Source organism: Schistocerca americana, chromosome X (assembly GCF_021461395.2).
Source record: "Schistocerca americana isolate TAMUIC-IGC-003095 chromosome X, iqSchAmer2.1, whole genome shotgun sequence".
NCBI classification, from domain to species: Eukaryota; Metazoa; Arthropoda; class Insecta; order Orthoptera; family Acrididae; genus Schistocerca; species Schistocerca americana.
The window spans coordinates 304271118-304285818 of record NC_060130.1 but is presented as its reverse complement, the minus strand read 5'-3'; the positions used below and the strand labels follow the sequence as shown (position 1 = coordinate 304285818).

Below are 14701 nucleotides of genomic sequence, written 5' to 3'. Positions count from 1 at the left end.
TTCAGGGCCTTTCAAGTCAAAAGGAGGCACCACCGAATCCAGAGTGGTGTTTCACCAGACAATGCACACAGACTCTGAACTGGGCTGGACCAGTCGATATTTGGGTACCTCATGATAGACAGTGTCTTACACCTTGAGGTAGAAATTTGGCATGATCCAAAAGCCATTCAGCTGTAACCTAACTGTGATCCGACGAATGCCTTATAAAGCTGCAGAAGGCAGGACCTGTCAGCTCCCCATGCCTCCCTGCTGATGTATTTCAAAATATTCAATTATTTGAAGCCCTGTGTTCGCAGTTCATTCAGGTGCAGGAGCCAGGGTAATTTCAAGTCAAACAGCTGGCACATAATGGGTACAGTGTACTTACAATGTAACATATTTCCCGATAATGAGGTCTGGCTGGTTAAAACTTTGACGACCACAGTTTGAAACACACAGCCTTCTCTGGTACCAATTTTATTGGTGCAAGCTCCCAGTCTCCTGGTAGTCAGCTGTAGTTGTCTTGTTGTCGAGGTAAGACTGGATGCAGAGTAGAGGACTGCGACATCATCCACAAACAAAGAGAATTTAACAGGGCTCCTGAATGTGGAGAAGACACCACCGACAGCAATGGCAAACAATGTGACATTGAGTACACTGCCTTGCAGGAACCCATTCTTCTGGACACAGCAATCACACAAGGCATCACCAACGTGATAACGAAAGCAACTGTCCTCGAGGAAGGACTGGATAAGAAATGACAGGCGTCCATGTAATCACCATTCATTATGTTGGTGAAGGATGTTACACCTCCAAGGGGTGTCGTACACTTTTTTGAGGTCAAAAAACACACAAACGAAACAGTTTCAGCTTTAGAAGCAATCCTGTATTGCCATCTCCAGTGGAATTAAATTGTCAAGAGCAGAACGGCAGCACCTGAAAATGCACTTGGAGCAGCACAGGTGACCTCAGGATTTGAGGAGCCAGACGAGGTGGCGATAGACCGTGCACTTGATGGTCTTAGCCATACAACTGGTAAGGGCTATGCTCTGATAACTGTTAGGGTCAGCACGATCCTTGCCTGGTTTCCATAATGGAATTAATATGCTTCCTTTGAAGTTTGGGGGGGGGGGGTGTTGCTGTCCATTAAACCAGATCTGATTGAAACATGATAGAAGCTTGCCTTTGGTTTCAGGGCACAGATGATGGAGCACGGCATTGTGAATCTGATCAGGTCCTGGAGCTGTCTCTGGCTGCGGACAGAGTTGATTCCACTTCCCACATGGAGAATGGAAGATTGTAGACCACCTCATTACAGGAGAAGAAGCAGAACCTTCTTATCTCAACAGTCCAACTGAACATCTGGAATGCAGAAGTTTGGCGGGACGATGCAGTAACGATAAAAATAAAAATGTGTTCAGCTAAGACCTGAGCCACTTCTTTCAGCACATCCACCAAGACTCCATTTCTCAATAAGGCCAAAAGGGGACATGTATACTGCCCTTGCCTGAAATCCTCCATATTGAATCTCAAACTTGTGCAGTGGAAGTGGACCAATTAATGGAAACTGCAAAATTTGTTAAGAGTTCCTCTTCTGTTCTTTTATCACTCGCCTAACTTGTGCTCTCACAGATCTGAAGGCACAGAGGTTTTCTTTGGTTGGATGGTGTTTGAATTTCCACAAAGCTGCACGCCTAGCTCTGATTGTAGAGCAACATTTGTCATTCCACCAAGGGACATGCTGTCACCTGAGGGGGTTGCTGCTGGACTGGGAACTGGAATCTGCAGAAACTCATTGGATCTCACAGGTTATATGGTGACCTTCTCCTGAACACAATCCTGTTGTTCAAAAATGGTCTGCTGATAGTGTTGCAACCAATTTGCCCTTTGAATCACCCACCTTTGTGAGTCAGCAGACGAATCTACACTGGGAAGTGGTTATTAGAATGCAAATCTGTGGCCACTTATTGCCAAAGCAAGTCTGAAATAGCTGGGGAGCAAAATCAAAGGTCAGTGGCTGAAGATGAGTAGAATTCAAAAGGCATATTTCTCTGAAGGGATGAGTTGCTCAATAATTCAACCCCCAGAGAAATGGTAGCTGAGCCCCATACCACATTGTGTGCACTGAAGCGTCCCCTCCCACCCAAGGTCAAATAGGTGGGTAACTGCCTAAAAGAGTTGTGTTAGTATACCTCCATCCCAACAGATCATAAGGTGGAAGATAAAAAGATTTTAACTGGTGTGAGACCTTCTATTGAAATTGCTTGTATGACCATGGTAAAAGGGACAGGAGAGGAGTGGCATCTGCCATCAATGAAAACAGTCATGCTAATCTTAGCCCTGTCTCCAGTAAAATTGCCCTTCCTGTAGTGGTGGTGACCCCTTAATGCACGTGAGTCGGTAACTTTAAGATGAGTTTCTTGTAAGCAGAAGCAGAATAGTCTTTCGTGAGCCGGGAGTTGCAATTCTTCCAAATGAGATTGGCATCCTTTTAAGTCCCACAGCAACAGAGAAGTCCATGTGGAAGCCATTGATTAGCAATGGTTGCCCCTGTCCTTGGTTGCTGGTGGTGAATTACACAAGAGATCAGGGGGAACATTAGACAGTGACCAGCTCTCAGGTTCCTCCATGTAGATATCAATATCCTGAACAGTAAAATCACCACTGGAAAGGGAGCATGCTCAGCGATCTGAACAACTTTTTGTGTGACATTTTTCCTTACTTATGGGAGGAGTTGCAAGCACAGCTAGAGAGAATGGCTTAGTGGGCTTCAGACTGTGTGCAGCAGTATGTGGCCGAGGCCCCATCCCTGTCTTCACCAGCATCCAAATAATTTTGGGTTCAAATGTAGCTTTTCTCCCCCCAAGTACACTGACAAGTGCATATACTCTTACTTGAATCTGTGGTCTGGAACTGTGTGGAATTATCATACTTAGTGACTGGTTTCTTAACGGTCGATGCAAAAGATGTATCAAACGCTGCAGGTTATATGGTTTTGAAAGCTTTCGTAGCTCCACCATAGGGTACGCATCTCATAACATTCAATTCTTGAATTTTCCTTTCCTCGTTACAAACCGCACACTTCCTGCTTCACACTGGATGATTCCTGGAGCAGTTTATACACTTCAGAGTAAGTGTACAAGAATCGCCCCATTCATGAGCTGCATCTCCACAATTTCCACATGTAGCCCTCCCATTACATGCCACAGTGGTATGACCACATCTATGACATTTGAAGGATAATTTTGGGTTGAAGAAACTGTCAAACCTTAAGGTGAATATAGCCTATAAGAACACATTCAGGTAATTCCAGTGTTGAAAGTTAGAATAAATGTTGCTGTTTTTTCCTATGTGCTACTTACTCTTGTCACACAGTGCTGCACTTCTGTGAAACTCATATTTTTCCAGTCTTCATGTAATTTCTCAGGGTCTATCTCCATTATATAAGAGCAGGTAGCCACGTATTTACAGAAGTTAACAGGGTTACGCAACTCAGCCACAACACAGTATTCACCTAAGGCCTTACATCTCAAAAGTTTAAATACCTGGTTTGACATGGCAGTTTCAACAAGTGTTCCATTAAAATGTCATATAAAACTTATTAATGATGAGTCATCTACCACCCAGTCAATTTTCATTATGATGTTGTATACTAAAGAAACAGAAGTGATATTTTCCCTCCAATCCATTTTATATTTATGGCTACTTTAAAGAACTTATTGCACTTTGAGGACAGTGAACCAAAATCTGTTACCTATAATACTAATCTGGAATGAGAATCACAATTTTAAACTAACATGAAACAAGGTCATAAATCTGAAAGTTACAGCTACTTGATGAGACCTGCTCAGAATTGTTGCCAGTGATGAAAAATACAATCAGAAGTTTCATAAATCTGAAGTTAAACATAACATTTATTAAATAACCATCAGGATATATTTTGGAAGTAAAAAAAAAAAAAAAAAAAAAAAACACCTGTGATTTATGATCAAACTAATGATCAAAAGATACCTGATAATTTGTACTAATGGAATTTGCATACAAATTACTGAACAGGCAAATGGGAAAGTGGACAACATAAGTTCCCCATCAAGATGTATTTCTTGAGAATAATATCCAGTAACAGTTCAAGACAATATATTTAAAAATGGAGACAGCTGAAGTATTAGACAGACACAATTAAAGTGAACACAATGTTTTCTACTTCAAATTAAAGCAGCAGAGAAGAATTGATCTGTTGCCAAAGAATATCCCACAATATATTTCAAACGTGTGGAACAACACTTCTGTCTCCATTCTAATGTTTATATAACCTTGAGGAAAAATACCAACTCCATTTTAAAATTTTTCGATGCATTATTTGGCATTATTTGTTTCACTGTGAATAACATCTTTTTATTATTTTTTTTTTCATTCTACGTACCTTTCTTTATATCTGCAATTTTTGATTCAATTTCAGCTTTATCTGCCTGCATGGCTGCCGTTGATTTGTAATCTTGGCCAGCCGCACCTTTTCCAGCACCACCAACCTTAAAAGCAGTACGGATTGCAATTATCTTTCCATTTTCCAGTTGCATGTAAATTCCCTTGGGGCTTTTCAGCACCATGACCCTCTGGCCTGCTTTGAGGACTATTGAAGCTCTATCTGGTGAATTAGTGGGTATCACAACATCTGTAAAGGAAAGAACACACAACTGTCATTCCGAAATCTTAATCAATAATTCAACTGAACAAAATAGGATGATAAAGTCTTAACATGCCCTCAATTTTGAAATCACTGGAGAAGAAACACAAAATAGGGGACAGCACTGATGAGGAAAGGAAATTGCTCATGTGCTTTTTAAAGGCATGCAGCTTAATTTTATTTATTTATTGGCTATATGTTCAATGGATCCATACAGTGATTATTGGCCATGGATACAACCACAAGTGACCTCAAAAGACCGTGACACTGTTGTAACTTTACAAGTCAAATAGAAATAGGAAATCGAAAATTTGCAGATGTTGGATGTAGGGAAATCTATATTACAAATGAAAAATGGCAAAGCTCCTAGAGTACAAGGTATCACAGCTGAAATGGTCAAAGCCACAGGACCTAGTGGAATTCAGTGGTACGATAGAATAATGAGGACAGTGTGGACATATGGAATGATTCCTGATGATTGGACAAAGGCAATTATTGTACCTATCTTTAACCCTTTCGTGAGCCTTGGGAAACATGTTTCCCACTTCAATGAACTCGCTCCTAGCCCCGTGGGATTCATAGTTCTCACCTCTGTATGGTGCTACCACCTAGTGAACAGTATAGGGTACTATTTCCAATTGGAAGTTCCGGTCGTTTTTGCTGTACCTTCGCGCAGATACTTTGTATGACTGAGTGTTGCTCTGTAGAGGAGCCTTTCAGTGCTGTTTGCGTGACATTTTGTAATTTTTTCCTCAAAGTTATAGTATAAGGTAAATACTTTTGATTTCTGCTATGGTGTCTTATTATTTGGTGTTCCCTGTTTGTTGTAAAATATGTTTTACTTACATTACTTGTGGACTTGACTTGAAGTATTTGATGTTGTTGGTGGGAAGGATACTTCCCACTGCCTCTTTGGTAGCCCATTGTTTTACGTCTCTAGAACCAATATTTCTATATTTTGCCACATTTATTTGACTTTTATACTTAGTGGGTTTCAGAAATAATGCACATATCATTATGTTACTAAAGAATGTCAAGTTTACCATACCAAACCAAGTGCTAGCTTCCATTGAATCTGTCATATTATTTTTTACAGTCTCCAGTTCTCTATTTCTTTGCATTGCTTTCCTTTCAGATGTCTCATTCCCTAGACGTCAGCAATCCTAAGCATGTTGACAAAATTTACAATATATTATTTTCATTACCTGATGAAAGTGATTCAGAAACTGAAGGAGATGAAGGAGCTGCAGATGAACTGAATGTTCTAGATAACACAGTCACCGGTGATTCAAGGCATGTTTCTATGGAACAAGGCATTTATGGTGATGAACACGACAGTGAATCATTCGTGCTTCTGACTGTTGCCAGTAGTGATACGTTAGACAGTGAAAGTGAAGAAGAATGGAACGCCGACTGTTCTTACTTCTACAATGTAAAGAACAACTTTTTAAACACAAATGGAAGGAAAACCAAAATTTCTCTGTAGTGCCAATGATCGGGAGCTCACTTATTTTTCTAAGTTCTTTGGTGACGATGCTTTCACTCTCATTGTAAATGAAACAAACTTGTATGCAAAGCAAAATCGTGGTAGTAGATGTCCATCAAAAACCTGGGGGACACAACTACTCAAGAAATGAGAGCTTCTATAGGTTGTCTTATTCTAATGGGAATTCACCAACTTCCTGTTCTCTCTAACTTCTGGAGTTCAGACCCTATACTAAAAGTAGAGCCAATTGCTAATGTAATGACAAGTAAAAGATTTAAAAAGATTGTAGAGAATGTTCACTGTAATAACAACGAAACTGCAAAGCCAAGAAATCATCCAGAATATCTGCGTCCGGCCATCCTGATTTAGGTTTTCCGTGATTTCCCTAAATCGCTCCAGGCAAATGCCAGGATGGTTCCTTTGAAAGGGCACGGCCGACTTCCTTCTCCGTCCTTCCCTAATCCGATGAGACCGATGACCTCGCTGTTTGGTCTCTTGCCCCCAACAACCCAACCCATCCAGAATACGATAAAATGCACAAATTATGGCCATTGATTGAAAAGCTTTCGGAGAGCTGTAAGAATAATTATTGAGCCCTCATCATTTTTGTCAGTGGATGAATTGATGATTCCTTTCAAAGGATCATCTATGAAACAGTATATGCCAATGAAGCCGGTGAAACGAGGCTACAAGATGTGGCGCTTGTCAGATTCATTCACTGGATATATAATGAAGTTTGATGTTTACACAGGCAAGTGTAAGGCAGATAGTGACTTGACATTGGGGGAAAGGGTTGTAGTAGATCTAACAAAGGAAATACATAATAAAAATAATGTAGTTGCATTTGACAGATTCTTCACCACTGTGAAATTGATGTCAACACTTTTGAAGAAGGGTGTGTATGGATGTGGAACAGTGAAGACCAACAGGAAAGATATACCCAAATTTATGAAGGAAAATGTAAAATTGGAACGAGGAGAATTCCAGTTTGAAACAAAAGGAGCCATTTATGCAGTAAAATAGATGGGTAACCGTCCAGTTACTTTCCTGTCCTCAATTCATGCCGCAAGAGAAACAATCACAGTGAAGAGGAAAAACAAGGATGGTACTAGTACAGAGATTTCTTGTCCTGAAGTTGTGGCAGAATACAACAAAATAATGGGTGGTGACGATAAGTTTGATCAATTACGGGGAAGGTATGCTATTGGCAGACGATCTGTAAAATGGTGGCACAGAATATTTTATTTCCTGGTGGACGTTGCCATAGTGAACAGTTTTATCCTGTGGAAAATAAGCAAAAGAGAAAGTTGACAGCAGCATCAGCTCACATACAGGATCCATCTAGCCATGCAATTGATCGCTGGCTTCTCATGCCGAAAAAGGCGTGGACAAAAACCTGTCTTTCTGGCAAAAAGGGGTAAAGTACCTGAAGATGTTCGTCATGTGGCTGTAGGGGAGCATCAACCCATTTTAGGAGAAACCTACAGGAGGTGCCATCATTGTAGTACCATAGCTGCAGAAAAGCGCACTCGTTGTGTTTGTACATATTGTCAAATACAACTTTGCATAGACCCATGTTTCAGAAAATTTCATGGCAAGTAATTGTGAACAAGCATTGTAACAAAAGAAGTAAATTTATCAAATAAATATGACATATATTGAAAAAGTTGTTTTTCTCATTCACCTCCAAGGAAGGGCAGTGGGAAGAACACTTCCCACCTTGTTGTGTGATCTCACTTTCACAGTTGTAGCAAATTTGATATTCTGTTAGATAAATATACCTATTTGTTAACTACTATCAGCTCTCCATTCATTAAAAAACAATTCCTCAATAATTTTGCCCACGAAAGGGTTAAAATGGGTAAAAATGCACTCTGTGAGAATGAAAGGGTTAAAATGGGTAAAAATGCACTCTGTGAGAATGAAAGAGGAACAACACTACCATGCCACTGCATGAAGATTTTTGGTAAGATAATTTTACAGAAGATCAGGAATAATATAGAACCACAATTAAGAGAAGCACAACAAAGATTTCAACCTGGAAGATCAACTACAGATGTCATATTCACAGCCAGACAGGTTGTGGAAAAGAAATGAGGATTTGGGAAAGACATAGGTATACAAAAGGCTTCAAAAACATGTACAAAAAACAAGCCCGTATTGTGTTCTAATAGACAGCACAAAATGAGGATGGTTTATAATACACAATGGGGTTTGGCAAGGAAGTGTGCTCTCACCAGTGCTTTTTAATATAGCCATGGACAAAATCATAAGGGAAGTTAGCAAAGGGTCAACAGCAGATGATATAAAAAGCACAGCATGTGCAGATGATGTGATGATTTGGGAAGAAAATGATAAGAAATTGGAAGAACAACTAAATATTTGGCAGAGAGTAATCTAAGAAACGGCATGGAAATAAGCTTAACAAAAAGTGAAGTAATGAAAAATGGAAAAATGAAGGATGAAATTGCGGTGAGAATAGAAAATTTTTCAACAGTTTATTATTGTTTATCACACATAATTAAAAGTTGGAAAATACCTGCCAAAGCAAAGATTATGATTTACAAGCCATATTATCTGCCGAATTTGATCTACGGACCAGAATGTTGGCCTTGGACAAAGAAAGATCTGAGCACGATACAAGCTGCACATATGCACTTTCTAGGAGGGATTCTGGGTAACACGAAAACAGACAGGATAAGGAATGACACAATACGAAACACCCTGCAGATCACCTCCCGAAAAGAAACTATGGAGAGTAACAAGCTTCAATTGTTCAGCTGCATTAAAAGAATGGGACCAGAATGACTTCTGAGAAGAGCCCTATGATGGACAGAATCTGGATGAAGATCTATTGGAAGACCATGAACAAGATGGAGAGACCAAGTGAAGGATGATGTGAATCGAACAGGAAAGCAACTGGAGGAGATGCCAAATGATAGACTGTGGGAGGAAAGAGCCGCTTGGAAGAGGCTCTGTGAACGACCTGCATAAGCAGAAATGTTTTTTTTTTTGGGGGGGGGGGGGGGATGAAGAATAAAATAAAAACACATGCATACCAACATAATCCTTAAATGGTGCTGACCATATACACATGGTTCAGGCACATGACATGCTTATGATGACAAATTATCTGATAAACTCACATACACAAACTCATCAACCACTAAACTCACATACACAAACCCATCAATCACTGGAAGAATGGTCCAACAAAACTGTTTAAATTGCAACATGTAAAGGCATTTCTGACTCCTTAGGCTTTTGAACCCCGTGAGAAGTTTTTGGTAGCAGCAAATTTCATGACCATAGACTTTTGAGTTACTTCCATTCCCACAGCACAAGAGAATAAATACTGGGACTACCTAAATTTACTTTCCAACTGTGTGACATGTTTGTGACAAGGTGTTCTTTGACTGTCTTCATTTGATTATAATTACTCTTCTCTTTTTTTTTTTTTTTTTTTTTTGGTAGGGTTTAAGGGCGCTCAACTGCTGAGGTCATTAGCGCCCAGTCACTGGTGTTAGAGCACAAGGAACCTGCTAAAACTCAAGGGGATGGGGGGACATCAAAAGGACCTGACAAAGATGCAGATGAAATAAGTAAAAAGGTTAGATGTCTTTGGTCAAGCCAGTTAAAGTTATAAAACGCAGAAGACGAGCAGCTGCTCGAGCGTCATCAGCTAAAACATCCGGTAAGGTAGATGGCAGGGACAGGACAACACGAAATTGACTAAAACGGGGACACGACAATAAAACATGGCGCACCGTTAATGTCTGACCACAAGGGCACTGCGGGGCTGGGTCACCAGAGAGCAGGTAGCGGTGGCTAAACCGGCAATGCCCAATCCGCAACCTGGTCAGAAGGACCTCCTCGCGCCGAGATGGTCGGGAGGAAGTTGTCCAAGCAGTTGGGAGCGGTTTTACTGCCTGGAGCTTGTTTCCTTGGAGGGATGACCAAGCATCCCACCACAAGGACACAAGCCTCTTACATACATCCCCACAAACGTCAGATGACGGGACACAATGGGAGGCTGGCCGAGGCTGGAGGACTGCAGCCTTAGCTGCAGCATCCGCAGCCTCATTCCCAGGCACTCCTACATGTCCGGGGACCCACAGAAAGCTGACAGAACCGCCATTATCAGCGAAAGAATGGAGGGACTGCTGTATTCGTTGAATCAAGGGATGGACCGGATAGGGAGCCCCAAGGCTCTGAAGAGCACTGAGTGAGTCAGTGCAGAGGACATACGATGAATGGCGGTGGCGGCGGGCATACTGAATGGCCTGATGGAGAGCAAAAAGCTCGGCCGTAAAGCTGGAACATTGGTCAAGGAGCCGGTATTTAAAGGTGGCGGTCCCGACGACAAAGGCACAGCCGACACCATCGTCAGTTTTGGAGCCATCGGTGTAAATAAAGGTGTGACCAGCAAGTCGAGCACGAAGTTCGACAAACCGTGAGCAATACACTGCAGCCGGAGTACCCTCCTTCGGGAGTGAGCTGAGGTCGAGATAAATACGAACCGGAGCCTGGAGCCAAGGTGGTGTCGGGCTCTCACCCTCTCTGAAGGTGGTAGGGAGGGCAAAATCCAATTGTCGAAGCAGGCGACGGAAGCGGACTCCGGGGGGCAGCAGGGCAGACACATATAACCCGTACTGACGGTCGAGAGAATCAGCGAAGAAGGACTTGTAAGAGGGGTGGTCGGGCATAGACAACAGCCGGCAGGCATACCGACACAGCAGTATGTCGCGCCGGTAGGTCAACGGTAACTCGGCAGCTTCAGCGTAAAGACTCTCGACAGGACTAGTGTAGAAGGCTCCGGTCGCAAGACGTATCCCCCGATGGTGGATGGAGTTGAGCCGGCGTAAGAGGGATGGCCGAGTGGACGAGTAGACGAAGCTCCCATAATCCAGCTTCGATCGGACTATGGACCGATACAAGCGAAGCAGGACAGTGCGATCCGCTCCCCAAGATGAACCGCTAAGAACTCTGAGGACATTAAGGGAACGTGTACAACGGGCCGCCAAATAAGAGACATGTGGAGACCAACACAGTTTCCGGTCCAACGTGAGCCCTAGAAACTTAGTTGTGTCCACGAATGGGAGAACAACGGGACCGAGATGTAAGGATGGCGGAAGGAACGCTTTATATCGCCAAAAGTTGATACAAACCGTCTTCTCTTCAGAGAACCGGAAGCCATTTGCCACGCTCCATGAGTAGAGGCTGTCTAGACAACGCTGGAGGCAGCGCTCCAGGAGGCATGTTCTCTGGGCACTGCAGTAGATCGCGAAGTCATCGACAAAGAGAGAGCCTGAGACATTAGGTGGAATGCAATCCATAATTGGATTGATCGCGATGGCAAAAAGGGCTACGCTCAAGACGGAGCCCTGAGGCACTCCGTTCTCCTGGAGGAAGACGTCGGACAATACTGAACCCACACGTACCCTAAACTTTCGATCCGTTAAAAAGGAATCAATAAAAAGGGGCAGACGACCACGTAGGCCCCACTTGTGCATAGTGCGGAGGATACCTCCTCTCCAACAGGTATCATAAGCCTTCTCCAAGTCGAAGAACACGGCTACCGTTTGGCGCCTTCGCAAAAAGTTGTTCATGATGAATGTCGACAAGGTCACAAGGTGGTCAACAGCGGAGCGGCGGCGACGAAAGCCGCATTGGACATTAGTAAGTAGTCGTCGAGATTCAAGAATCCAAACTAACCGAGCATTAACCATGCGCTCCATCACCTTACAGACACAGCTTGTAAGAGAAATGGGGCGGTAACTAGAAGGAAGGTGTCTATCCTTCCCGGGTTTGGGTATAGGAACAACAACGGCGTCACGCCAACGCATGGGGACCTGACCTTCGGTCCAGACGCGATTGTAGGTACGAAGAAGGAAGCTTTTGCCCGCCGGAGAAAGGTGTGCCAGCATCTGAACGTGAATGGCATCTGGCCCCGGAGCAGAGGACCGGGACAGTGCAAGCGCACGTTCGAGTTCCCGCATAGTAAAGGGGGCATTGTAAGTCTCCAGATTCAGCGAGTGGAAGGAAGGTCGCCGAGCCTCGTCTGCCTCTTTCCTGGGAAGGAAGGCAGGATGGTAATGGGCGGAGCTTGAAACTTCCGCGAAAAAGCGGCCAAAGGCGTTGGAGACAGCCACAGGATCAACAAGGACCTCATTACCTGAGGTCAGGCCAGGTACTGAGGAGTGGGCCTTAATGCCCGACAGCCGGCGCAGGCTACCCCAAACAACGGAAGAGGGAGTAAAACTGGTAAAGGAGCTCGTGAAAGAGGCCCAGCAAGCTTTTTTGCAGTCTTTGATGACTCTACGGCATTGCGCTCGGAGTCGTTTGTATTCAATACAATTCGCCAACGTAGGATGGCGGCGAAAGGTGCGTAAAGCACGTCGTCGAGCACGGATAGCGTCCCTACAAGCCTCGTTCCACCAGGGGACGGAAACGCGACGTGAAGAAGAAGTAGTACGAGGTATGGAACGTTCGGCAGCATTGATAATAACAGCCGTGAGGTATTCGACCTGACTGTCACAACTGGAAAAATCGCGGTCCGGAAAGGTCGCCAGGGAGGAGTAAAGTCCCCAGTCAGCTTTCAGTATGTTCCAGCGCGAAGGACGTGGGGATGGGGTGTGGTGCAGGAGACGAACGACACAGGGGAAGTGGTCGCTCGAATAGGTGTCAGAAAGGACATACCACTCGAACCGACGGGCAAGAGTGGTAGAACAGATCGAGAGGTCCAAGTGGGAGTAGGTATGAGTAGAGTCCGAGAGGAAAGTCGGGGCGCCGGTATTGAGGCAGACAAGATTGAGATGGTTGAAGACATCCGCCAAGAGTGAGCCTCTTTGACAGGATGCAGGAGAGCCCCAAAGGGGATGATGGGCATTGAAGTCGCCAAACAATAAGAACGGCGGGGGAAGCTGATCGATCAGGTGCATCATGTCTGCCCGGCTAACAGCAGATGACGGTGGAGTGTAGACGGTACAAACTGAAAAAGTAAAAGCAGAAAGAGTAATGCGGATAGCTATTGCTTGGAGTGGGGTGGTCAATGGGATGGGATGGTAATAGACATCGTCCCGAACGAGCAACATGACCCCACCATGAGCTGGGATACCGTCCACAGGGGCGAGGTCATACCGCTCCGAGGTATAGTGGGAAAAGGCAATACGGTCAGTCGGGCGCAACTTGGTTTCCTGAAGACCAAGGACGAGCGGACAGTGCAGGCGGAGGAGCAGTTGTAATTCCTCCCGATTAGATCGAATACCTCTTATGTTCCAATGAAACAACGCCATCGCTAGTCAAAAAGTTGGGGGAACGAGACGGGGAAGAGCTGGTCACCTCGATGGCCGCGGAGGGCCAGGTTGCGAGGCAACAACGCTACAACTGACGGCAGGCGGATCCGGTTCCATCGACTCGTCGCCAGCTGCGGCCGCTGTCCCTGATTGTGTAGGAGGGGCCGCATCATTTGCCGACAAAAGGCCGGCGGAACGCCTGGCAGCAGAGCGTCCTGGCGAAACTGAGGACGGCCGGGAGCAGCGACTCACGGATGAAGCGTCAGATGAAACGCGCCGGGGTGGAGAGGGGGAGAGAGATTTCTTCTTGGAGGCCTTCTTGGAAGGCCGAGGAGGCACAGGGATGTTGGGCTGGACCCGAAGAAGGTCCTCACGCGCGGGGTCCGTTTTGGAACGCCGGACCTCGGAAGCTGGGGTCCGAAACGTTTCCCCGATGGACGCCTGAGAAGAGGATCGCTTCTCAGGTGGCGTGGGGGGAGGAGGAGGAGGAAGGGTGGCCCCTGGGGCAGGGGGGGTGGGGGCCGCGGGGGAGGAGGAGTTGGAAGGGAGGGATTTGGGAGGCGGAGGCAGAGCCCCCTGACGGGCAGAGGAGGCGGAGGGGGGACAGGATAAAGGTGAGGATACAGCGGAAGGAGTGGACACAACTGAGGCAAACGAAGTGGCCAGTGACACGGGATGAAGGCGGTCATACTTCTTCCTGGCCTCAGAATAAGAGAGCCGATCCAAAGTTTTGATTTCTTGTAACTTTTTCTCCTTCTGATAGGCGGGGCAGTCTTGGGACCTAGGCGAGTGGACGCCAGGACAATTAGGGCACCGAGGTGGTGGGGTGCAAGTATGTTCCTCACGAAGAGGACGTCCACAGTCGCCGCAAAGGGGCTCAGCCTCACACCGGGACGACATGTGCCCAAAACGCAAACATCTAAAACAGCGCATAGGAGGCGGGACGTAAGGTCGCACGTCGCACCGGTAGCACATCACCTTTACCTTCTCCGGGAGAACGTCCCCCTCGAAGGCGAGGATAAAGGCCCCGGTGTCGATGCGACGGTCTTTGGGGCCGCGCTGGACTCGCCGGACGAAATGCACGCCGCGGCGCTCCAGGTTGGCCCTGAGCTCCTCATCAGATTGTAGCAGGAGGTCACGATGAAAAATGACCCCCTGCGTCCTATTGAGTGCCAGATGTGGGACAATGGAGACCGGGATGTCCCCTAGGCGGTCGCACGCCTGGAGTGCCGCCGATTGTGTGGCAGAGGTGGTCTT

The 14701-nt window shown here is 45.3% G+C and overlaps 1 protein-coding gene across 1 annotated transcript in view; it reads right to left on the bottom strand.

Moving 5' to 3' along the window:
- LOC124555975 overlaps window positions 1-14701 on the bottom strand; it is a 502540-nt gene that overhangs the window by 45500 nt on the left and 442339 nt on the right. Inside the window, exon 22 of the mRNA XM_047130021.1 lies at window positions 4403-4651. Within this exon, the coding sequence (XP_046985977.1) occupies window positions 4403-4651 (249 nt within the window). The remainder of the gene's footprint in view (window positions 1-4402; window positions 4652-14701) is intronic.